This window comes from Phragmites australis, chromosome 3 (assembly GCF_958298935.1).
Source record: "Phragmites australis chromosome 3, lpPhrAust1.1, whole genome shotgun sequence".
Classification (NCBI taxonomy): domain Eukaryota; kingdom Viridiplantae; phylum Streptophyta; class Magnoliopsida; order Poales; family Poaceae; genus Phragmites; species Phragmites australis.
In genome coordinates this window covers 17,626,891-17,653,808 of record NC_084923.1, presented here as the reverse complement: position 1 = coordinate 17,653,808, position 26,918 = coordinate 17,626,891, and the positions used below count along the sequence as shown (strand labels likewise).

The window sequence follows — 26,918 nt, the reverse complement described above, 5'->3', positions numbered from 1 at the left end:
CGTCCCTCTTGCGGGACGGGCCGGCGCGCTCGTCACGTGACGCCCGCCAGGGAAAATGTCCAGCTGGCAACATTCCACTGGTCGGCAGGTGGGCCACCCCACGTGCGCGCCCCCATCGATCCTATCCACGCCCATCCCACTCGCGCCACCTCCTCCCTTCCGGTCCACGCAACCCGCCACGAGCGACGTGCACCCTGCGCCACCTGCCTCCGACCCCACCTGCATCCGTACCACGGTCCATAGACCTGGTTCACGGGAAGTGATCACCATCCCAACGCCCAACTGCTCTATAAATAAGCCCTGCCCGCTTCACATCCCCCTCTTCCTCTCGCTCAGATCCGGAAGACTTGGGTGGTCGATCGGTCTCGCAGTGGCGGCTGGGATATGGGCCTCCTGGACAAGCTGTGGGACGACACCGTCGCGGGGCCCCGCCCGGACACCGGCCTCGGCCGCCTCCGCAAGCAGTTTGTGCGCCCCGCCGCTGTCAAGATCAATGGTGAGTGTGATAACCGCCGCTGGAAAATTACACCGGCACCCCTCGTACTGTACTCAGTTCACCAAGTTGTTCCCTTCGATCTGACTCGGTTTTGGGTTGCGTGGATCGCGCAGATCCGGCCGGGGACTCGCCGGCGTTCGTCCCGCCGTCGCCGGCGTCGGGCGGCGAGGAGACGCCCGTGAAGGTGACGCGCAGCATCATGATCAAGCGCCCCGCGGGGTACCCGGCGTCGCCGAGGAGCGCAGCCAGCACGCCCCCGGCCTCGCCGGCAGGGTCCACTCCGCCCATCTCGCCGTTCGCCGGCGCCGGTGAGTGCCCCGAGTTTCCGCACGGTCGTGTTTGGCCATTTCGACTAGGGACAGTTTGGTCATTTCGAGGCCGCGTACCGGTATCTGATTGGAAACGGCGTGACGGGTAGCTTTCGCTTGCGTGGTTTTTGTCGCCTAGTTCGGAAGCGTCTAGATGAGGCGTACTGGGGCTGGGGCGTTATGGACATTTCAGCCCACTGGGTGCTTTTAGCTCTCTTGTCGCTATCGTGGATTCATGGCTGGAAACTATCCTATTATCTAACTTGCATTTGATAAGTTATCATTTGTGTCCTGAAATGCAGCAGCTTTCGGATAAACTTTACTATCATGTTGCTGTGGGGTAGACTTCAAAGGGGAAATACCTTTCTTTTTATTACAAACTCAATAATAGATAGGTTTGATCTGTATTACGTACGAACCTGCTTTATCTAGTACTCCTATATTCAGGACTGTTGTTAACTCGCTGTACATGAGAACTTGTATTAGTAGTCTTAGCCTAATTTAAGCCGCCGGTCGATGTCAAATTGATGATTTTAGATTAAGACTTGTCCTCAAGTCAAGAATTGGTCACCGAATTAGTTAGCGAGTCACACATAAGAACTTATTCATCACAAACTTGGTTCAGAAACTCTGGTATACAAATGACTCCACTGAAGCTGATATTGTGATATGCATTAATATCTTGTTTTGTAGTTAATCTACTTAAAACATAATTTCTTGAGGTGCCTTTTTTGCAAAGTAGGACAAATCAAACAGGGGAGGGGATGTCTAGATCCATCATGCAAACAACGATACTTGTAATCATTTCAGTGTCTTATTTGAGATCATATTCTTGAACTGTTGTTGATGTTACCATTTTTGTTGGCTCTTTGGAATAGCGAGTAATGAGCTTACACGTATCACCTGATTTTTTGGCATGCTATAAACATCAGTGGATTTCACTCATTAGATGAGGAACACGCCCGGCATGTATTGATTGATTCCTGATTTTTTGCCATGCTATAAACATCATTTACAGTCTATTTCGACTTAATGTTGCCTAACCTTGAGGGATTGAATTCACCTGTACAGGTCGCTTCAGAAGGAAATCATCCTCAGATGCATATGAGAGGGCAACACCTGGGACGACCCCTCCTCCCTTTGAAGTGTGAGCCCGCGACATGCTCACGCTCCTTTTTGCTCCTTTGGCCAGCATCTACTTCACTAGGTAGAGATGGAGGAGAGAAGGCATATCAAGAGGGAAATCAAGACGAGCCGCCGCTTGTCCACCTTACCTTACCGTACCTCTACTGTGTTATAATGTAGATGCCAGTATGTGCAGTGCTTTCTATCTGCTATAGGGATGTGTACGAGGTGTTGAATCTGTTGGTGGTGTGCTGTGTTCAGTAGGGTCGTATGCGCATAGGGCAGCTCCGGGCTACTGGAGCTCTGCCACAGCCCGCAGCTTGCCGCGTCGCCTTTGTGTGTACCTGAGTACCTCGTCTGCTTTGTCAAATGAATGGTGTGTGGAGGATGGGGTTATGCTTGTAATGTAAGCAGGGTTTGAGGTGGACTGAGACTACTTGTAATTTTGCTTGATGTATGGCAATATCAAGTAGCTGAAGGTGTTTGCTTGAACTTATCTGCAATGCTAGGATGCTCCAGCTAAGACTCTTTTGTCGATTGTGCAGTGTGCACCATCCCTCACTGGATGCGCTGCTAACTGGTTCACAGAAGCTGAAAATGGTTCGTAAACACCTAAAGAGAACAAATGTTGTGTGCGAGTTTTCCCGGTTGGAATGTGATGGCTGCGTCTCGGTGGTCGCTGAAGAGCCCCAGCATCGTTTGTATCCCTTTGCCATCAGGCAGAGGTGGATCCAGAACAAAAATAATTGGGTATCTCACTTATTAGTCTAGAGATTCGGGTGTTCCATTTGTTAAGCTAGAGGGTGTCCTAGAGATTTGGTATATACGATGTATCACTGAAAAACGAAAAATCAACCGGTGTCCTATGCACCCCAAGCTTCAACGTCGATCCGCCCCTGCCATCAGGTATGGGGCGGCTGACCAGGTATCGTCTAAGAATTCAACCACCATGTATAGCTATCTAGCTCGCAAGTTTTTAGTTGACAAAAGTATGTAGAAACTTGGCACCGGCACCGTTTTGTAGCAGCCAGCCGGCAAGGTGACTGCAGCTGTTGGATATGGACAAGAGTTCGACGGATGCACAACGGACGGAGGGATCAAGCGTGCGTTACCAATAATTATTCGTTTGCTTGAGGTCGTTGGCTCAATGGTTACTGTAACCTTTCTGTTTCTCCATATCAGTTAGTGCGCCACATTTACTTTGGTTTGTACTATGGTATTTGTGAGTTATACAGTCTGAAACATGCGGTAAAGTCAACTAGCAAGTCATGCTATAACATTCTTAATTTGGATAAAATTCACTGTTGCGGAGGATGTTGAATGTATTTAACACTGTCCCCTAAGTATTTTTAAGCATACTATTATTTCTTAAAAAAATATTCCTCAGGGTTTTCTCGCTAGCTGAACCTACGCTTTCAAAATGCGTTGGTAACTGCTCGATATTCGCGGTTACCGACCAATTCACTGCGGTTTACAAATCGATCAATTTTTGGTTAAGTTTAAATTCAAAATTTAAAAAAAATAAAAAAATGGACAAAATTCGAACAATTTCTACCGAATTCCTGTCGAAAACCACGTGTATCAAAGAAATCGCTTCAACCGGTTTCTACCGAATAACCGTTGAAAGCCATAAATTAATATGGAAGAAATCGCCGGGACTCGGTATTCGGTCTTTGAATCGAATGTTGAAACCTTGGCTGAACCAGCAGGGCCAACTTATCTTGGAGCATATGCCGATATGCGTTTGTGCCGACGAGGACAGTGGCTTGTGCAGGCGCGCAATGAAGCCGACATGTCTCATGTCTGCGACTGAGTCTGTAACTATAGTACGTGCTCATGCACCCTTTAGGGGATGTCCCCTACACTTTGCATCATTGGATCTAATCTGAGATTTGTGAAGACCATGAATTTATCATATAATCTGAGATTTGTGAGTCTGTAACTACAGTACGTGCTCATGCACCCCTTAGGGGATGTTCCCTACACTTTGTCTCTCATTCTTAGGCAAAAATACAAAATTAGATAACATATACGACCATATTTACTGAAATAGACAACATATCACCGTATTTACAATTTTAGCATTCGTATTCGACACTCATTTAACAAAAATTGACTTTCGGTATATCATACACCGAAAATACCATAGTAGGCACACAGTGTACCGAAAATAAACAGTAAGGCGTATGAACAGTAACAACCGTGCGTTTGAATTTAGTTTTTCCTTCTTTTCAAAACAGTGGTCTTCTATTACTCAAAAATGTTAAAACTTTTTTTACGTACTCCATAATCCATGTGCAACCCATTTTAATTGGATTCACCGAAAAATCCTTTGTATATTTAAAACTAAAATTCTCCAAAAAAGACTACTTTTATAACTTGTAATAGTTGTTAGTGTCTCAAATTAATTCCAGAAAATCTAGAAAAATTCACTAATATTCTTCTCATATGATGGACTAATTTTTAAAATAATTTTTAGCCCTAGTTTATATGATGAAAAAGTGAGTTCCTTTGTAATGCTTCATTTACATGAAATGATAAAAATGCATATAAATGAAGCATTACAAAGGAACTCACTTTTTCATCATATAAACTAGGGCTGAAAATAATTTTAGAAATTATTCAATCACATAAGAAGAATATTAGTGAATGTTTCTAGATTTTTGGGAATTTATTTGAGACACTAAAAATTATTACATGTTATAAAAGTAGTCTTTTTTGGAGAATTTTAGTTTTAAATATACAAAGGATTTTTTGGTGAATCTAATTAAAATAGGTTGCACATGGATTATGGAACACGTAAAAAAAGTTTTAATATTTTTGGAGTAACAGAAGACCACCATTTTGAAAAAGAGAGAAAATAAAATTAAAACGCACTGATGTTACTGTTTATGCGTGGTACTGTCCATGACCGGTACGATTCATTTTCGGCGTATGGTGTGTCGAATATGGCATTGTAGCTTATTTTTGGTACACTGTGTGCCGAATATGGTATTTTCGATGTACGGTGTACCAAAAGTCAATTTTCGGTAAACGAGGTGCCGAATACAAATGGTAAAATTATAAATACGACGATATGTTGTCTATTTCGGTAAATACAGTCGCGTATGTTATCTAATTTTGTATTTTGGCCCTCATTCTACGCATGAATCTCATAGAAGATCTGCACTACTACGAAAGCAATTTTTAGAGACTGATTGTAACCTATTTTTATAGGCGTTTAGCCAACCCGTCTGTGATCAAAGGCCTGTGAAAATGAACAAGCGCAAAACAAACCACCTGTGGAAAAACATTTCCACAGACGGATCGCGTGTGAAAATAGTTTTCCACAGGTGGCCTATTTTAGCTTCCGCCTATAGATATAAAGATTTCCATAAGCGGGTGACATAAGGACCCGCCTGTGGTATGTATTTCTTTTAAAAAATAAGCATATATTTTATTCCCTTCAGATTTCACACAGTTTCAATACAGATTTTAACATCACAAATTTTAATATTTAACACAAGTATAATAATATTCACAAGTATTTTTTACTACAAGCTGATATTGCTAAGAGTCTTTCTTCTTCTACTCACAAAGCTTCGGATGGCTAGCTAATTCGCCTCCGAGATCAAAGAATTTGCCACTCTTGTGGATGACTTCATGCATAATAAACGGGCACATCCAAGGCTTTGTACTCTTTACGGTAGATGATACAGTGGTTCAGATACGCGTGTATTTTTTGCACATCCAATGACAATGGGCAGATAAGCTTCTTCGCTTGATAAGTGTGGTGGGTAAGAAGTTAGGCTTCAGAAGCCTGTTTGCCAAGAGACTCAATAGATCCGAGAAACTCTTTTTGGATCATCCATTGCTGGCCTTCAACCTTAGAAGTGCAAGCACCGAATGCAACACCGTAAACTCCTTATCACAGCCATTCGATTCCTCATACAAAAGTTCCTTTGATGCCTTCTGTAATGCCTCGAAATTATCTAAACCTCTCGCGTCCCTTAAAACATGCGGTTCTGCGTGGCGTAACATTTCCTCCAGATCAAAATCAATATCATCATCCATCATAACATCAGTGTCGCCTTCGATTACTCCGTCATCATCACCATCTACTTGATCAACAACAATGTCCTTGTTTGGTTCGCTTGTACGTTGTTTGCCGTGATTGGACCAATATGTGTAATCCTCAATAAAACCTCTCAAGATCAAGTGTGATTTGATTATGTTTGATTTGTCCCACAATTTCTGGTTCTTGCAGTTAGAACATGGACAGTATATTTCCTTTGTCTTCTTAGTCAAAGCGTCATTCTCGGCGACTTCAATAAAAGCAGAGAGTCATTTGATGTATATTTCTTCATGTCTTGGCGCATCGTACATTCATGCTCTATCCATCTTTAACTTCAACCACAAAATTAGATACATTAATTAATTATTTTGAAAATTAGAATAAAAAAGATTTTTTTAAAAAAGAAAAAATGGGATTGTTATGATTATAATATGTCTACGCAATCGAATCTACATTGGTGCAAATATATAGCTCAAAATAATGTGAATTCATTATTCTCTCTCCCTCTCCCTCTCCCTCTCCCTAGAAATCTAGATCTAGAGAGAAAAAAAATCCTCATTCATGATGAAACCTCCTAAGGCTAAAAAAAACTTCAAATTCTAGCTACATTTTTGAAACATAATGCTAGAATCATGCGAATCTAACAATTGAATCAATATTGGCAATAAATTTTAGCTAATTCGATTATCTAAATGGTAAGAACCATGAGCATCTCTAGATCACATCTAAACCCTAATTAAGTCTTAAATCTAAATCTAAATCTTAAAAAAATGCTAGCTAGGGATGAGATACTCTTGCCTTAGATGGCTCCTTCAAGGAATTCAAAAATAAAATCTTTTGCCCTTATTTTCCAAATCCACCGTCAACTTGAGCTCTACTGTTCGAACACTAGTGCTCTCTGTTTGAATGGAGCTACCCGATTGGATGCACTATTTATAGAGTTATTTTCACAGGCGATTCCTTATGTGAACCGCTTATGATAAATAGCTCTATTTTCATAGGCGGTTCACATAAGAAACCGTCTATGAAAATTAGTTTTTATAGACAGTCCATAACCGCACGGAGCCGCTGCCACTTACTCAGATGGTTTATCTTATAAACTGCATGTAGAAATAAAACTTAGGTGTCGAAAAATAGCTTTTTATAGTGCCGATAGCATATAACGTAGGAGGACATGCCCTTATAGGAAAAAACCGTGTCCGTACGGGGAAACCGCAACAGCTTAGCGTTGGATGCCTATTAATAGTGGATCCATGCAGCAGTATGAGACGCAAGCCTTGCTACAACGTAACCTAGGAGTAAATTAAAGCCTCCCAACTCACCTCACTCCATAGTCAAGAGACTCTGAGTCCATATAATAGAGAGATGTCACTACTTATAGAAATAGTCAAGGAGACGGTAACTTAGGATCTATCATTGACTAAGTATATACAAATGACTGCTAGGAAATAAGTGTAGGTACAAATGACTGCTAGAAAATAAGTGTCTGTCATGTGGTCTGCCGTCTAAACATGTCAGTTCCTACATACATGTTTTCCTAAAAGTTATTTGTAACTGTGACAAAAAACCGTCTGTCTTTAGCTAATGAACACATACAATATTTTACAAATATTCATATGTAGTTAAAGACCCGATACTATTTTAAATTTGATCACTCTTCTCTTTCCACTACTTCTCCCTCTTTTTATAAACTGTTCGGCTTGTTCACTAAAGCGATGAAGTTTATCCATCTTTTCTCTCTCTTGTTGCCATCTAATCCCCTTCCGTAACGGTGAGTTCAAGATCATACTCGGGCGATTTTATTTTATTTATAATGAACACATACAATATTTTAAAAATATTCATATGTAGTTAAAGACCCGATACTATTTTAAATTTGATCACTCTTCTCTTTCCACTACTTCTCCCTCTTTTTATAAACTGTTCGGCTTGTTCACTAAAGCGATGAAGTTTATCCATCTTTTTTCTCTCTTATTGCCATCTAATCCCCTTCCGTAACGGTGAGTTCAAGATCATACTCGGGCGATTTTACTTTATTTAGTACTCGATCTACTTAGTTTATTGAGTGACTCATCCCTTTCTCCAGAGTTTGTCTGATGCTTCACTCTTTTTTAGGGTTTGATTTTGCGAGAGAGGATTGACATCTGGGTGGCAAATCAAAGTTTGGGGATGCACTGAGATGAGTTCAAAATGCATCACGGTTTTTTATGCATTCTGTGCTGAATTGTGTTTGTGTGTCCAAAATCTGCAATAGTATAAATGGCTTTATTCACTGCTATCAAACCACTAGCGTGTGGGAGGCTCGAACGGCTAGAATCTTTGGAGTAGCCAATGGAGAAATTTGGCCTTTGCAAGGGTCTCCAATGTGGACTAGGGGTGAGTGATTGTAGCAAAATAGCCCTATTAGATCATGATTGTGATTTTGGTGATTAAAGACAATATAATTATTGGGACTAACATGTTTGCCAAGGATATATGTTAGTAGATCTTATGGATGTAATATATCAAGAAGTCACCATAGCTAGGACAAAGTTTGATTGAATTGGAGAAATCCCAAGAGAATTGATTTCACCGGATGGTCCGGTGTTCAGTAGTTGAACTCACCGGAGTATTTGTCCAGAAGCAAAGTTGAGGCTGATAGCCTCTTCAGATAGTCTGGTGCTCTGTGTGTTAAACTCACCGGAGTATTTCTGACAAAGGGAAGAAGGCTAAGGACCTTACCAGATAGTCAGGTAAATGTATAGGGTAACATCGGAACATTTCTTGTAGAGAAGAATGCGAGTGCAAAAGACTGAAGATCAACCCACCGGAAGGTCCGGTGCTTGGTTTGTGCACACCGGAGTATAGCACTGGAGTATTTCTTGTAGAGGCGACTACAAGTACTTCAAAATGAAGACCAACTCACCAGATAGTCCAATGATCACAGAGATAGTTGCACCAGAGTATTTCTGAGGAAAAGAAGAGAATGTTTAACTCACCGAATGGTCCAGTATGAATGGACTAAACACCGGATGAATGCACCGGAGCATTTTACACAGAGAGACTGCAAAGGCTCGGATAACTCAAGATAACTTACCGGAAGGTCCAATGATGAATTTAAAGGCACACCAAATTGTACGGTGTTCACAGAGACCTTGAGTGGAAGTCCAATGGCTAGTTTCTGAGGTTGTATTCACCAGATGATCCGATGTTAATAGTACTATTCTCATCGGATCATCCGGTGTTAACAGCTTTTCTAAGCTGTTGGGAAACGGCTAGTTGGTGGGTTTCAGACTATAAATACCTCTCCACTCAGTCATTTGAAGGTGTGGCATGCTGCTGAAGTCTAGAGGAAGCTCATATACACTTGAGAAGATATCCAAGCCACCAAAGTGCTTAAAGTGATCATCCAAGATGATTAAGCATAAGATTAGAGTGTTTAGTGCTTATAAGCCTAGAGTGAGTTGTAGCTAGGTGTTGCAGCTTGAAGAAGGGACCAAGGAGTGATCCTAACTTGTACCAAGCGGTATACCGGTGCCTTGGAGTCTTGGTGATTTGCCGACAACTTGAGATAGAGTTGCTCAAGCTTGTTGACCCTTTGACTTGGTGTGGAGCGATGGCAAGACACGTGTACGGGGATGTGGAGACCCTTGAATTGGTGGCTCAAGCTCCGAAGTGATCACGGTGGCAAGTGACCGGAAGAGAGGTTAGTGGTGAGACCTTGCCTTAGTGACTTAGTAGCTCAAAAACTGTGATCAGAAGAGACTTTGCGATCGGGAGCATATCCTACGTGGAGCTCTAACGTGGATTAGGGGCGACATTCATGTTATCGATACCACGGGATAAACATCCCCTGTGTCGAGTTTTTCTATCTATCTAATTTATGTTTTCGTATTTACATACTTATAATTTACCTTGCTAGAGTAGGTTGCAATCTTCTTGAGTGGTATAGTAGACACACTAGAGTTACCCTCTCTCTTAGGACGTCACTGTTCCTCATAATTGGTATTAGAGTCTCGTGCTCTTGATAGACTTAACATCCTAGAGTTGTGACGTCCGAGGTTGGGATGGATACCCATATTGCTCCACTTTTTAGTGGCACAAATTTTCCCGTTAGAAAATTCTAATGTCTTATTTTTTGTAAGCCCTATCTAGATGTTTGGAGAGTCACCGAGGAAGGGATGAGACCTTGCATCACCAACAAGGAGAGGCAATTATATGCATTGGCGAAGAGTATCCTTTTTATCATCTTTATATATTGATGCATTTAATCGTATTTATTTTCTCACTAATGTACATGATATTTGGAATAGTCTCATTGAAATACATGAAGGCACAAATGATGCGTGCAATGAGAAATATCATGTGCTTGTTACTAAGCTCAATAGCATCAAATAATTTGACCATGAAAATGCTAATGACATGTACTCATGTTTGAATATTCTTATTAATGAGATCAATGGGCTAGGTTTGACGTCAATTAACGATGATTAAGTGGTGAGAAGAATACTTCAAGATCTTTTTTTAAAGTACAAGTTGATAATCCCAATCATCTATGACAACAAAGACATCAAGAAGATGACTCTAAGTCAAGTGCTCGGTAAGATCACAGCTCATGAGATAACCATGAATATGGGAGTGAAAGCCTCTTCCTCATTCGACGCCAAGAACCTCGCTCTCACAAGCAAGCAAGCAAGCACCATACCTACACATGAAGATGAAGATGAGGAGGCAAGAGCAAGAGTCAAGCTCAAGCGAAGACGATGGAGATGAAGATGAAGAGAGCAATGAAGATGATGAGCAAAACACATCAAGTGATGAAGAAATGGATCTCGAAGTCACCAAGCTCATCTCTCAAGTGGAGAAAAAAATATCAAGAAGATCAATGCTAAGATTGATCATCGAATCTCCATGAAAGACTTAATCAAAATAATTGATCACATCAAGAAGTTGAAGAAGACTAAGAACAAGATGGAGATAAGGGAAAGAGCCAAATCATTTACAAGCATGAGAAGATAGGTGAATGAAGATGAAGATTCAAGCTCAAGTGATGAGAACTTCGTCACCCACTCCTCCAAGAGAAGCTCTTTCTCAAGGTCGTCATTACGCAAGCCATCATCATACAAGTGACTTATGGCCAAATGTATGAAAAACGATATAAGTGATGATGATTTTGATGATGATTCTCCCTCCTATGATGAACTTCTTCATTTGATCAATGAACAACAAATGACCCTTAAGAATAATCTAAGGAACTTAAGAAATTCAATGCCCTCAATGACATTCATGCTACATTTATTTTTAATTATAAATAATTATTGAGCAAATTTAATTTGCTAAACAAAGAGCATTATAAACTTAAAGCAAAATTTGAGTGCAATGAATCTCAATCTAAGGCCCTTTTTGAGTAATCTACCTCTCTATTTAATTTTAATCCTAAGGTAGATGCTTCTACTTCTTGCAATGATTTAATTAATATATCATGCTCACCCCTTTGCAATGAAATATGTATTAAAAATGTTCTTATAAAACTATTTAATGAACTCATTGCATAAGAAAATGATGAGCTTAAGCAAGAAGTTGAAAAGCTTAAAAAGGACTTGGCAAGATTAAAGGGTAAGAACTATGTCCAACCTCCTCAAGATAACCATATTACCATGGTGAAAAAACTTGCGGAGGGGTTTATCGTGACATGCTTCAAATGTTATCAAGAAGACCATAAGTTCTTCCAATGCAAACAAGTCAAAAAGAAGATCATGAACCTCTCTAACAAGATCTCCAACTTCTACACTAAGCCCAACTATAAGAACAAGATCAAGAACAACCACTACAAGCTCAATAAAAGAGAAAATAGCAAGGTGGTTGCACATATGGTTGAGACAAAAAATCGGGGGTGAAAATAACCTATTTGGATACCAAGTAAGTCATTACCAATATGAAAGGGCCCTAATCGGTTTGGGTTAAAAAAACTTAAAGCCTGAGACGGCTATGAGATTTAGAAACTTTGCTCACAAGATAAAGTGAAGGTTCAATCGAAGAAGCCAAGTATATAAGATTGAGTGTTTTGATGAAGATCATGATCATCATATACCTAAACTCTCATTTAAAGGTAAAAAGGTAATGAAGCTAGATGCAAAATCCTTCAATTGTTGTAGCTCATTTATCTTGTCTAGGATTGTATATTCATATTTCAATTTATTGCAATACCTCGTATGGTATAAAAATTCGACAGATCCCCCCCCCCCCCCCACATTTCTGTCGATAGATAAATAGCAGTTCTCATATTTTTATATATAGTGCCTTCAAAAAAAAAATCATGCTTCACATCTCTTTGCACTCCAACAAACTATTCATATTCTACCCTCCATATTTTATTTTCCTATATTTTAATATTTTTTTATAACTAACCATATATTTATAACGGTTACATTAATAATTGCTATATTCCCATGGCTATCGTGGAGTGAAAAACAGGAGCACGAACATCCTTATTTCCACGGAAGAGCAGAATAAGTATGTACATTCAAAACCCCTTGTTCAGAACAGGCACAGCCAAGAAAACAAAAAACATGAAAAACCCCAGATTTTTGTGGGGTAAATGGGGGACAAATCCAACCTCCAAGCAGACAGTTCAAGCACACTTTGCAAAATCCAAAATCCCATCTTTGCAACTAACATCTAACTCCATAAATAAAAGCAGCTCAAGCACACTTTGTATGCAAGCAGCAGCACCCTAATCTTAGCTTTACAAGAAAAATCGAATCTTCCGAGCTAAAATTGCCTCATAGACGAAGGCATTCAATAAGATGACTTTTACAGTACACCTAAATAAGTGCATACCGTCCATTTTCTTCATCCGGTGATTTAGATTAGTCCAATGATACTCTATCGCCTATCAGTATTATGGGTATCATTAAAGAGTATCATGAGTATCATAAGGGTAGGATTGGAAAAAAACTATGATAAACTCGTAAATTATATGTTTAATTAGGGAAAATCAAAATATTAGTTTATTCTTCGGATAAGCTTTCACTTATTCTGTTCATTTCATTTATTAGGGTTTCCACCCTCCGTCGGTCGGTCGATGATGGGTGGCGAAGGTCCGAAGTCCGGTCAGTCAATGACGTAATTACCCCTAAGGGTATCAAGATAATTACAATAATACCTACTAAAATGGACGGTTAGATCACAATAATGATACTCTCCATCATCTAGTATCATGGTGTACTGTAAAGGTTCTCTTCAATAAAGTACAGGAATAAAAATCTCAACATGTCCTACAACACATCAATGAATAACTTAATGTTTGCAGCTAGTAGGGCTCCTAGAAATGACTAAAAATTGCATCCTTCCCCAAGAGCTGAGATCAAATTACCCCGGCACTGGCCTCCCCGTTGTGCTCGTCATCGATGTGGCAGCACAGCCTGACCCCGTCGAACTCCTCGCCGCAGAACGGACTTGGCAATTCGTCTGCCACCCCCGCCGCACGCTCCTCCTCGTCGTCGCTCCCGTCCACCTCCAACCCGATCAGCGCAGCTGCCGGCTGCAGAACAATACAAAACTCCATCAAAACCTCCCCGCAATAATCCTAAAAATTCCATACACAAACACGAAATCCTCAAAATCCCGATGAAATATCGGATCTTTGTCTCACCGAAGCACGAGCTGCGGCACCTAGTCTCGGCAGTGAGGCGCTAGTACACGTCCATGTTCATGCTGGTGTAGCGGGGGTCGGGGGATTCTTGGCTGAGCCGGGGGCTAACAGGAGCAGCGATAGAGGGAGGACGGAGGGGAACCGGGGCCAGGCGGCAGCCTGCAGGGGAGGCAGACGGGCGACCTGATGGTGGCGGGATGGGGACCTACCTCCGGTCGATGGTATGGCTCTGTCCCGGTCCTACTGCGAGGTCGAGGGCCGGGGCTGGAGATGGTGGCGGGAGAGAACAGGGAAGCGACGGTTGGGGAATAGCGTCGGGAGAAAGGTACGTCAGATTAGGTGTGTGGGAAGCTACGGATGGAGCGCGCGTTAATACGGCGGGCGTGATGGAGGTGTAGTGGGAGACGCGTTTTTGAATATTTTGGCATGCAAGTGTGATGGAGGTGCTGTTGGAGATGCTTTAAGAAGTGTAAATATGCGTATGTAACATGTGTATTGTTCTTTATTATCTCATCGGTCTATTTGTGAAGTTACTCTTTGTTATCTAGTCGGTCTGTTTGTGAAGTTATCTGTGTGATTATTTTGTTGCTTCTGGAAAGAAACCTGCATGGAGCATGGTTGAATTTAATTTTTTGGGTGACATTGATGAACTTAATTAGGGAATGCATACTTCGAAGGTGGCTTATTTTTTAAGCAACATTAAGTCACATTTTTTAACGGTCGCTTCAACATTCACTCAAGCAACAAATCAATCTTTGTGCACATCAAATGTTCATAAAAGTTGACTTAAACTTAACACAAGCACTACAACAAATCTAGTCTTTTGTCACGGAAATTTTTTAAAGAACTGGAGGGGCTTTGCCCCTACAAGTTATAAATATATTAAATGAAAAAAGGTTTGTAATTACGAGGAAAAATTAGGGAGGATAGAAAAATAAAGCCAAAAAATTACATTTTGACGTTGATCCATTGGCATAGTTGATTAAAGACTACTATTAACCCTATGAGTTACCAATCATAACTCATAAAAAAACCTTCTACAACTGATAATAGTAGGATGCTTATGATGGAAGAGCCAATCGTTTCTTATTGTTCATATACTACTCAGCACATGAGAATGATGACATTCATATAAAATGGCTCATTAATCTTCTCACTACCTAAAAAAATACTATAAGTGATGAGTAATAACTATTATGGGTGACAGGTCCCGCACCTATCACATCAAACACGTCATTGATGACGAATAGTTATAAGTAACGGGTAAGGACTTGTCACTAATAAAGTCATTAGTGACAAGCACTAATAAAGGTCCTAAGTGACGGGTGATAACCGTCATGGGTGACAGGTTCTGCATCTGTCACCCTAAACGTGTCACTGACAATGACTAGTCATAAGTGACGGGTAAGAATCCGTCACCGATGAGACCATTGGTGACAGGTCACAACATAACCCGTCACTAATAAATGTCATAAATGACATGTCATAACTTGACCCGTCACTAATAACGGTCATAACTGTGACCCGTCACTTATGACTTTTTACAAGTGATGGGTAACAATTATGACCCATCACTTATGACTTATGAACGTTTTTCGTGTTTATTGGATACGAAAAAAGTCAAAAAAAAATTCATTCGAGTCATACAATGCAGGGGCCATCACCACTCACCACGTGCTACATGCTATTTTTCACACTGTTTTTAAACTCTGTGTTCGGTAAGAATCGAACTCGCGACCTCCGCTCACGTGTGTTGCCCCTTACCACAAAACCATCACGTGCATTCTGAAGGAAGCCGAATATTTTATCCTTTTAACATTTTTTGCCGAAGATCATAAGTGACGAGTCATAACCGTGACCTGTTACTTATGACTATTGTAAGTGATGGGTCACAGTTATGACCCATCACCTATCATAAGTGACGTTATGACCCGTCACTTATGACTGCTTTTTTGCCGAATTATAATTTGACAGGTGACTCGAAGTGACCTTCGATAAAATTAGCATAACTTTTGCATATATACTCTAATTTTGACTTTTTTTTACTCTACAGACATCTACAGAAAAAGTTACATCTATTTCCGTCGATCTTGTCAGGTTCAGGGAATTTTTTGAGGCTAAAAATGGTCTGGAAGATTGAGGTCTCGCCCTTTGAAGTTTCTGCACTATTTTTGAAACATGCGTTTATATCCATAGCCATCACCTCTTACATTAAGCTTGAGTAGAAATATACAATAGTTCCTATTCTAGTATTGCTGAGGTGAGAAAAAATAAGAGAAAAAAATATAACATCATGCTATATACATATTTACTATATAAGCAAAAAGTTAAGTAATTTGTGATTGGAAACTAGTTAACTAATACATCTAATAATTGATTAAGTAAAATTCTTTCACCTGCTCTGTTTCATCAAACTGGTCATTAGTGACAGGTTATAACTTGACCCGTTACTGACTCTTTAGGATGACCAATCACTGATGAGTTGGTCACTAGTGACGGGTCACACCCATCACTTATGACTAGCCAAGGATGATCCGTCACTTATGACTGGTAATAAGTGACAGGTCATAATTTTATCCATCACTTATGACTGATCTAGGATGACCTGTCACTTTTGACTGGTAATAAGTGACGGGTGATAACTATGACTCATTACTATTATCATAAATGACGAGTCATATTACGACCCATTATTAATTTTGTGTCTCTTTCATCTGTTTTTCATGTAGTGTCTGATTCATATATACCCAAATCCTGTTCAATTGAACACGAGAGGGAATGGAAATGCCAATTGAGGCCCAACAAGCAGTGGCAAAGCTGCACCTTAGAAATAGATGGGAAATGGTCTCCTCCTTTTGCCGAATGCAAAGCTTGCGTTTATAATCATCTAAAACCATGTTTCATCTTTTAATCATACCTCTTGTATTTAACCTATCTTTGAGAAGAAGCCAAAAGAAGACTTTGTGTTTTTTTTTCTAACAAGAAGACCTCCAAATCCATTTGAAGGAGGGATGGGGGTGAGGAGTGGACCATGAAAAATTTGTAAGCTTCAGAGGAGGAGAAAGTGGGAGAACCCCAAATGTATGTCCAAGAATCAGGTCAGTCAGAAATTTGAATATTACCAACAATGAGCTGGAGAGTCTAAAATTGAGCATAGGCCTCTAGAGAGAGAGGCAAATGAAAAAGATCCAGCAAATTTGATCTATTGAGAGTAGAGGCCAAAGAGATATTGTTGAACTTGGCAAAAGAGAATAGTTCATTGGAGTCATGGAGCAAAATCCTGCCATTCTAAATGTCTTGCCCAAAAAGAATTGATCTTCCATCTTCTATATGTGCAGTTGCTATACCTTTATAAGAGTTCAAAAGATGAATGATACTTCTCCACTAAAAAGATCCTTTTTGTTGATACTTGGTAGAGAACCATTTAAATAATAGTTAGTCCATATAAGCTTCACCCAAGGAAGATATCGATGATTGAAAAGTTTATCTAGGTACTCTAAAAATAGAGCCTCATTTTGAACACTAAGTTTAATTATGCTAAGTTCTCCTTCATTTTTTTGGCCTGCAAGCCATATCCCATCAGCTAGATGAGGTTTCCTAGCACTGATATCAAAGCCTCTCCAAAGATAGTTCTTTCTGTATTGTCTATTTGGTTAGGGGAATCTTGAGTGTACATATGAAGAAGGTGGGCAGAGAGGACAAACAAGAGTTCACCATTTCCAATTTACCACCTTGAGTAAGAAAGCAAGGGCAACTTACTAATCTTCTTTCAATCCTTTCAACCAAAGGGATAATGTCTTCAACCTTTGGCTTAGTGAGACAAAGATAAGTGAAAGGTAATGAGCCCTTTTGGCAACCAAAAGTGTTGGAGAGGAGAGACATTCTAACGTCGTCCACATTAATGGGGGTACATATAAGACTTGCTATAATTGACTTTGAGACCAATTGAATCTACAAAGGTGTTGAGCAGACACTTAAGGACAAAAAGCTACCTGGGACAAGCTTTCATGACAATGAGTGTATCATCAACATATTGCATAATTGGAAAGTCATTTCTAGCATCAGCAATGGGAAGAGACAAAAGGCCTTGGTCTTTGGCTTTGTTGATAATTGTTTGAAGCAACTCAGCAACAAACACAAAAAAAGAGTTGATAAGGGATCACCCTGCCTAACCCCCATGTGATAGTGAATTTTTTCCCATGACTCCATTAAGAAGCACTAAAGAAGTGTTAAATGTCATTATTGATTGAATCCATTGAATCCATTTATGTCCAAAGTCTTTATGTTGTAGAATGTCAAGAATAACTTGATGTTCCACGAGATCAAAATCTTTTTCAAAGTCTAGTTTAAGTATGATAAAGTCTCTTTTAGATTTATGACAGAGGTGAAGGTATTCAAAAGATCAGACCAGGCAATCTTGAATGGTTCTGTACTTTATAAATCCTTACTGATTTTGATGGACAAGAAGAGGAATGACCTACTGAATCATTTGTACCATTTCTTTGGTGATGATCTTGATGGAGCAATTCAAGAGTGAGATATTCCTAAAATCTCCTACTAAAATTGGAGTATCTTTCTCATGCACCAGTGTAATGGAAGAGCTATTTATACTTTATGTGCAGATAGCACCCTCACAAAAGGCTTGACAAAGATCATAGAAGTCTTGTGCTATGATGGGCCAGCATTTCTTAAGAAAATCTGTGTTGAAGCCATCAAGACTTGAAGATTTGTAAGAAGGAAAACTGGATACAACTTTATCAATTTCTTCCTTAGTAAAATCAAAGTCAATCTAAGCTAAAGAATCAACATGTTCCAAGAGCTCTGAAAGATTGAAGTGCATGTGACAGTGATTTGAAGTACCAAGCCTTTGCTTGTAAGCTTCCCAAAGAAGGGATGCTTTATCTTAATGAGAAGAATAGGACTGCCCTGTGTGATTAGAAAGAGTAGAAATCAGAATTTTTTCTGAATTTGATCATAGCATGAACATGAAAAAATGAGTCCATTCATCTCCAAACTTAACCCATTTTATGATTCCCCTTTGTTTCCAATATAATTTTTGCTTTTGGAGAAGAGATGACATATGGAATTGCAATAGTTTTATGAAATTCCACTCTTGTAAACTCAGACCCCTTGCTTCTTCTATGGTGTCAAAGAGGAGGATTAGAAGCTTTGTGTTTGAAATCACTGTTTTCAGGTTAGATATATTGGAGTGCCAAGCTCTTAAAACTCTTCTCAGATTTTTGAGCTTAGCAACAATTCTTTTGGCCTTATCAGTTTGGTTAACAGGAATTGTCCAAGCATGCTGCACAATCTGGAAATAATCCTCATGCTCCATCTAGTGATTTTCAAAACAAAAAACTTTAGCTCTGGGGATGAGGTGGTTATAACTACCAAGCAAGGCACATGGTCTAATGTGTCTCTTGAAAGAGAAGACACACTAGTGCTAGGATAGCTTAGAGTCCAAAAATTTGAGGTGAAGTTAAAGGTGTAGTTTAAGAGGTAACTCAACTAGGCCCAGAGGGCTAATTGTTTCATTAAACATAAACATTTCATTAGTGCTAACTCTTGGTTTATTTTTGTCAGAAGGAGAGCAAATGAGATTAAAATCTCCTAGAATTAACCAGTCAACATCCTCAGCTACTTCAATGTTTATGAACCAATCAATAAACATAAGTTTGTTGCTCTTCCAAATAGTAATGATTCCACTAGAGGCTCCATTAGATGGAAGAAATTCAAAACTATCAAACTGAGGTGGATAGAAATTTTTTATGTATCTATTATCAAAAGAGGGTTTTTTTGTCTCTTGTAGACAAGATATCACAACCAAATTCTACAATCTTACTTCTAACAGCTTCCCTTTTTTTCTGCATTGACCTCTCTTATCTTCCAGCAAAGAATCTTCCCATCACTGTAGCATGAGTATTGTTGTGTAGCCATAAAAGAACCATAAATTGTAGAGAGTCACCCAGATATACAATATGAGGGTAAGCAGCCACCGTCCACACAGATAAGAAATGATGAAGTGACTCAACACCCAGTAGCCAGATCAAACAAAGTATGAAACGATTTAAAGATGGCTGATACACATATATCAAAAGCAACATCCAGTAGCCAAGATTCCAGATAAAAGAGTGCCCATCATAGATTACAAGTAATTTATTACCAAAAGAAGAACAATAAAGACAGCTCAAGGAGTAGACCAACATGTCATATTAACAGAAAGTCAAAATATCATATTTAGTGGTATTTTTATGACAATCTCATAGGCTTCGTCATATATTTGATCCGGGGCAAGTTGGGTGCTGAGTAGTGACGTTTGTGGCGTTTTGTAAATTAGCGTCATAGATAATACATAAGCCGTTAAAATTCCAAACAACTATGATGATTATGTAACTTTGTCACTAAACGTTGAGATTTCTTACCATCTTTGGGAGGTACCAAATTTCTGTACTTAGGCATCCTAATTTGATTCGATTTATTCGGGAGATGATATTGCTTCCATTGTTCCCACACAAAACTACTCACTCCCCCCAAAATTTTCGAAAGGATGGCAAGAGCATTGCAGATTTTTTTTTTATAGAAGAAGATAATTGATCTAGTTTATAAGAAAAATCGAGCTTGAAAACCTCAAAAATGTACGGTTTTAAATAAAACAGATAGACAACCCGAGATGACAATACAACCTTAACTCAAGACAAACGCTAACACCAGAAAGCACAATCATACAAACATACAAGCCCAACTCAACTCAACTCGCATGCTAACCAAACAAGCGACAGATTTTCTCGCAACTCAATCGATAGAGCCCTGCTCCTATGCCATCACAACTCAGCCGGCGGAGCCGCTCCCACTCCCACAACTCCCCCCATACCTAGATCCATGAACACCATCCACCACAACGTGCTTCTTCTCCGCACCATATTCACCCGGCCAAGATATAATGATCTGGAGTTCTGGACAACAAACTTATCCTTCTCTTCTCTTGTCTCTCCTTTGGTTGCTCCAAGGCCTACTCTAACTCTCACCACTTCTGCACATTCTCTACCTCAGCCGAAACAAGGTGCGAGGCAAGTTGCTTGATGTAGAGGTACATTTGCCTCAGCAGCAGGCACACTGGGACAAGGAGCAGAGCAGGGCCAAAGTCAAGGGATGCGATGCTTGCAGGTGGAGCATGATAAATCTATGCAGCCAAAACGAACTCTAAAAATGTGACAAGAGCCAACCGTGAGTGCATGCTGCACGGCACGCCAGGAAAGAGGACGCGAAGCTAACATCGTGATACGTGAATAACATGACCGAGGCTTCAGTGCCGAAGGCCTGCCGCCTGTTCTGCAGTCTCGAATGCGCTCGGCTCCATCGGCTTCAGTTCCTAGCTTCGGTCCTGCGTTCGCTGCGTTGTTTGCCACGTCGCAAGGGGCTAGAGACTAGTTAAAGGCTTCTTTACTGGTAAATAAAATTTACTGGATGTCACCGAAAACATGATATATTAGATATATTGAATTTATCAAATTCAAATTCAAACAAATTAAAAAAAATTGGCATGAATTTGATAGAAATTGTGCCTAATCAATTAATCATCACAAATTGCATATAACAACAAAGAAATTTGACAATGTCATAAATCCATAGCATATTAGATAGATTTATTACACCAAACATAACAATATCATCCTAAATGCATAGTCCTTTGGCATGATGAGAAAAAAATTAAACATAGTCCCAAATATTACATGTTTGAACTTGAAGCGCATATCACCAACAAAAGTGCCAAATGAACTACTGTATTCCAAAATATCACCAACAAAACATTCACCCAAGCACATGCACCGATAAAGAGCACCACATCTTGTCCTTCATTGGAGGCTTGCATCACTACAAATATTTACACGTGAAATATTCAAAATATGATCACTAAATTAAATCACAATGCAAATGTTAACATATGAACTAGTAAAGGACTAGAAGTTCATCTTAATTTTAGATTTTGTAGACACTCTTAAGAAAAGTGGCTTCTTCATTTTCCTAGTTGATCTTGGACGGATAGAGGTTGCTTTCTCAAGCCTACCACCTACAATGTAAAATATAAGACTATATATATATATATATATATATATATATATATATATATATATATATATATATATATATATATATATAGCTTTTTTATACTCCCAGGTGTATATACTCTCTCTCTAATTGGTGTTCAAAAATAAGTATGTATATCTTAAAAAATAGTATATAAATCTTATAAAATAGTATATACATATCATAAAGTATTATATACATCTCAAAAAGTAGTATACACTTCAGTTATAACTGGATCAACTATAGATCGAATCGAGAGTATGCACTCTTGGAAACCTTTTCTGTACTCCAAGATGTACACACCAGAACCACCAAGCAAGTACTATCATCTAAGTGAAAAGGAGTATCATCAAGAGCTGACATCACTATGTCAAATATATCTTTAGTCTCCTGGAATGTTACCTTAGTATTTGTCTTCATGGCCTAACGAAATCATCTTTTGTGTTTATCTGCCACTTCATATGTTATATGTACTGCATCCAACTTCACACATGAATGCTAAAAAAGAACTCTCACAATTCTCTAGGTAAACATTTGCACATTTTTGGCAGTCTTTCTTGTAACTACTTAGTGCATTGCTGAAATAAACTCACATCCTTGTTAAAGAAAACCTTTTACTGAAGAGCGCCTCAATAATCTGCAATACAACGCCCTTTTTAGATTTGAAAAGAGTAAATAAAAGATGTATGCATTAAATGTGGAAAACAAGAATGCAGCCGGCAGCGGGCACGACCGCACGATGACTTCCTTGACCAGACATGCCCACCGTGGGCGGAGGGCGGTGCGCAGGGGGAGGGGGTGTGGCTGGTGGGAAGGTACCGAAGGGTGGCACAGGGGGAGGGGATACGGCCGATGGGAAGGCATCGGAGGGCGGCGCACAGGGGTGCCTTTCCTTGTGCATCGCGCCCTCCCTTGTCCACCATCTGCCCGTCTGCGCACCTGTTTGTCTACCTGACCTGTCTGCCGCGGTCGACGATAAGACGCCAGAGGGTAGCGCGCAGGGGCCAGGGGAGGGGATGCAGCCGGTGGGAGGGCGCCGGAGGGCGGACGGTGTTGGACGAGAGAGTGAGATTGAGAGTTTGAGACTGGAAGATGAGGATGCCGGCATCGGCATTTAAAAATTTGGGGGTGGGCTGGGGGGACACGGATGGGGAATTTGGGGATAGGGTTTCAGTTGGGCAGGTTTTTTTGGGCGGGGAAAATCTGGTAAAAATTGGTTTTGTTTCCCTGGTTAGAAGTGGGAACGAACGCCGGAACAAGTGGTGGTTGCCTCCGAAATTAGGATTTGTGAGCCGGCCATGTTAAATACAATAATCATTGTGCTGAAGCACTGACGCTAGCGAAGCAGTGGTGCTGAAAAGCAGACATGAAAACGGGACGGCAACGGCTGTCTCGGTGGAGCAAACACTTGCCGACATCGACTAATAATCTCGCTTTGCCGAATTAAATCACCTTTCCTACGATTTGGGTGGTGCAGAGCAGCTGGTCTTCGCGACCGGTTCCAAAAAGTGGAACGAATTCAGTATCTGAGTCACACTGTCAGACAATTCGACCACAAAAAAGTTTGCCGTGATGGGGCAACAAGCCATTAATTTATCATCGACTAGTTTCACCTGATCAAAACAGGAGCCCGCAACAACTCCCGTGTCCAGTCTATATATAGGACGCCTCTCCATCTCGAGTGTCACGACGGCAGGCAAGCGCGATCGAGCTCTCGAACTAAAATAATCACGCTGCATTTCACAGCTCCGACCCAGCAATGGCACCTAGAGCCTCCGTTCTTCTTCTCGCCGTCGCCGTGGCCGCCGCGGCGTGCGCGGCCGCCTCCGCGCAGATCAGGCTTGGAAAGGTCGTCGTCACCGGAGTCGTGCCGTGCAACACCGGCACGCTGATCGACGTCGCGGCGTCTCCGGCATTTCCAGGTACACGGAGTCATGGACAGCCGTAACCGTAATGACAAAAGGATGCATGACAACCCCGCGCAGCTGATGCAACGATACTAACGCCAAGCCGTTCACACACGCGCTGCACGCGTGATTTGCAGACGCGAACGTGGAGCTGCGGTGCGGCGGAAGCGTGGTGGCGGGCGCGACGACGAGCCGCAACGGGTCGTTCGCGATCGAGGCGGACATGACCAGCTCGCTGGGGGCGCTCGTCGGCGCCTGCGAGCTGGTGGTCGACACGCCGCTGGCCAAGTGCAACGCCACGCTGCCGGCGTCGGGGGCGCTGGTCTCCTACCTGCAGAGCCCGCTCGCCGGGATGCTAAGCGGCGTCTTCCGCCTCGTCCCATCCGGCTTCTCCTTCCACGCATGAACTGATCTGAGCTCCGCAACGTGATGCGTGCATCTAGAACGAACCAGACCAAGTAAACAACCTTGCATGTATGGCGCCGGTGACAGATCACAGTTACAAGTATCTGAAAATAAATGTACACCGATAAGTATGTTACGAAGGGAATAATCTACTCAAGCACACGATTAAAGATCGTACATATGAAGACTTTACATATAAATGTTCTGTTCTCAATAGAGGAAAGGAAAGTAATCAAAGCTAATGTATAAAACAATGATTGAGCAGTAAATTGATATTGCAAATAAATTGCTCTCAGAACACTACAGCTAGCCCCAAGACTCAGAGTTCATGCTCCCTAGCTGTTACATAGACATATCATCGACTAGGCATGCAACTAAGTTCTCAACTAGTTTCCAAAACCTGAACATGGCTCTCTAGAGATAAAATATCATGGAACCAGTTCGTCTCTAGGAGCTGCCAAAGCCAACTAAAACCTAGAGAGTAATCAGGCCGAAACTATTGTACTTAGCATGACATGCCCAATCTCATATCAACAATTCATCATCAAGTAATATAGTGCTCGCAACCATACTGCTCAGATCGGAAATCAAGTTTAGTATATTTTGTTCTCAATTCATCATCGAGTAATATAGTGGATTGTTGTGAAAAAATGTGATAATAAGTGCATATATATCCATATTCTATAAAAACAATAATGACAGGAGCATACCATATGAATATCTTTACACATGACATGGAAACAGCATATGAAACATATATGAAATTGCTCAAAGATCTGACAGTAGGCATGAAATATATACGAAAGTGCTCTCAGACTATGTATAACAATTGGCTCCAAGACATTAAATGTCATGCCACCTAATTGTTCTGTTGAACTCATCATCAATTGAGCTATTACCTAAGTTATCAACTAGCAAACTAAACCTGGACAAAAATCAAAAGAGTGTCTGGACAGTGCTGCTGCAATCAAACAGAGGGCACAGAACTGAACATACTTAGCCAAGACAAAACTGACAGTAGCATATATCAAAAACAAAACTGATAGTAGCATCATCACAAGCCTATATCTGAGCCCAATTTCAGTTCAACTACATCATCACAGAGCAACATTCCAAAAACAACTTAGAATGTATCACCAACACACATGTCCAGAGCAACCACTGAGGCCTAAATGCTATTGTGCTTAGATAATAAGCTCAATTTCAGTTCAACTACATCATCACAGAGCAATACTCCAAAAACAACTCACAGAAGTGAGCATCATCACAGAAGAGAACAATACTCCAGAGCATCATCACAGAGCATCACTGTAAAGAGCATCGTCACAGAAGAGGAAAACTCACTGAGCGGGGAGGAGGAGGCTGGCACGTCGGGGAGGAGAGCTCAGAGACCGGGGAGGAGGCTGGCACGTCGGGGAGGAGAGCTTAGAGACCGGGTCGTGATCATGGTACTGGTGGTGGAGTGTGATGAGTGCTCGGGACAAGGTGCTGGGTCCGAGCTCCCGGCCGCCCCCAATCTTGGGGCTCCTCCCGACTAGGGAGTCGAGCCCGAGACCTTGGCTCCTCCCAACCAAGGAGTCGAGCCCGAGACCTCGGCCGGCCCCGACCACTACGCCGAGCTCGGGGGCTGTAACCAGTCCTCGGGTGAAGCCACAGTCCGGGCCCACCATATACAGCGACTGGTGTACTTCGTCAGTGAAGTCCTCCGAGACGCCAAGACAAGATACCCCCAAGCCTAGAAGATGCTTTATGCAGTACTCATCGCTTCCAGGAAGCTGTGCCACTACTTCCAGGCACACAAGGTCTCGGTGATAACCACATACCCACTAGGGCCGATCCTCCGGAACCGAGAAGGCACTGGGCGTATTGTCAAGTGGGCGGTGGAGCTCGTAGAATTCGATATGCACTTCGTCGGCCGCCAAGCAATCAAAAGCTAGGCTCTGTCCGACTTCGAGGCAGAGTGGACGCCGATCCCCGAGGTTGACAATGAAGAGTTATCCGCATACCCTAGGCAAGATGGGCTCGGGTACTGGGTCATGCACTTTGACGGCTCCCTCACGCTAAAAGGCGCGGGGCTGGAATGGTGCTCACCTCCCCAACGGGTGAAGTACTCCAGTACGTCATGCAGCTGCATTTTCGGGCGACCAACAATATGGCGGAATACGAGAGCCTCATCGCTGGCCTCCATGCAGCGGTGGGTCTCGGGATCCAGCAGCTGCTTGTGAAGGGAGACACCTAACTGGTGGTCAACCAAGTATCCAAGAAATACCAGTGCACAGACCCGCAGATGGCGGCGTACGTGGCGGAAGTTAGGAGGCTGGAGCGGCACTTTGACGGCCTGGAGCTGCGGCACATACCTCACCGCGACAACACTCTAGCCAATGACCTCTCCCGCCTGGCCTCTTCCCGGGCGCTCGTTACGGCCGGAACCTTTGAAGAAAGGCTCACACGTCCATCCGTCCTGCCTGCTGACCAGGATGAAGGGGAATCCTCGAGCCTAGTTGGGGGAACCTAGGCAGCACCCTCAGTGGGAGATCCCGTTAGGGTGCCGCCGCCCGGTGAGTGCGCTGCACTTGCCGGTGGTTCTCAAGATGCCTCGTGGATTGACGAGATCCGAGGGTACTTGAAAGAAAACATCCTTCCCGGGGATGATGCCTCTGCGGAGAGGATTGCACGGCACTCCAAACACTATGCCATAGTAGATGGGGATCTCTACCGGCGTGGCACGGACAGTGTCCTCCTGAAATGCATCACCCAGGCAGAAGGCGAGTGCGGTGGCCATGTATCGTTCCGCACGCTGGTCGGGAAGGCCTTTTTGCAAGGCTTCTACTGGCCTACAGCTCTCCAGGACGCTTCTGAGTTGGTTTGGCACTGCAGGGCGTGCCAGTTCCACGCAAAGCAGATT

General features: G+C 41.8%; 2 protein-coding genes across 2 annotated transcripts; both read left to right on the top strand.

Annotated features, from left to right (window-relative positions):
- Positions 1-312: 312 nt before the first annotated feature.
- Positions 313-2,421, top strand: LOC133912482 (dormancy-associated protein homolog 3-like). Its single transcript, XM_062355234.1, has 3 exons — positions 313-496; positions 610-804; positions 1,876-2,421. Exons 1-3 carry the CDS (start codon positions 385-387, stop codon positions 1,953-1,955), a joined length of 387 nt encoding a protein of 128 aa, XP_062211218.1. The 5' UTR covers positions 313-384; the 3' UTR covers positions 1,956-2,421.
- A 20,974-nt stretch (positions 2,422-23,395) lies between these two features.
- Positions 23,396-24,211, top strand: LOC133911030 (phylloplanin-like). Its single transcript, XM_062353256.1, has 2 exons — positions 23,396-23,623; positions 23,746-24,211. The coding sequence occupies exons 1-2, from the start codon at positions 23,461-23,463 to the stop codon at positions 24,012-24,014; spliced, it is 432 nt and encodes a 143-aa protein (XP_062209240.1). The 5' UTR covers positions 23,396-23,460; the 3' UTR covers positions 24,015-24,211.
- Positions 24,212-26,918: the final 2,707 nt, after the last annotated feature.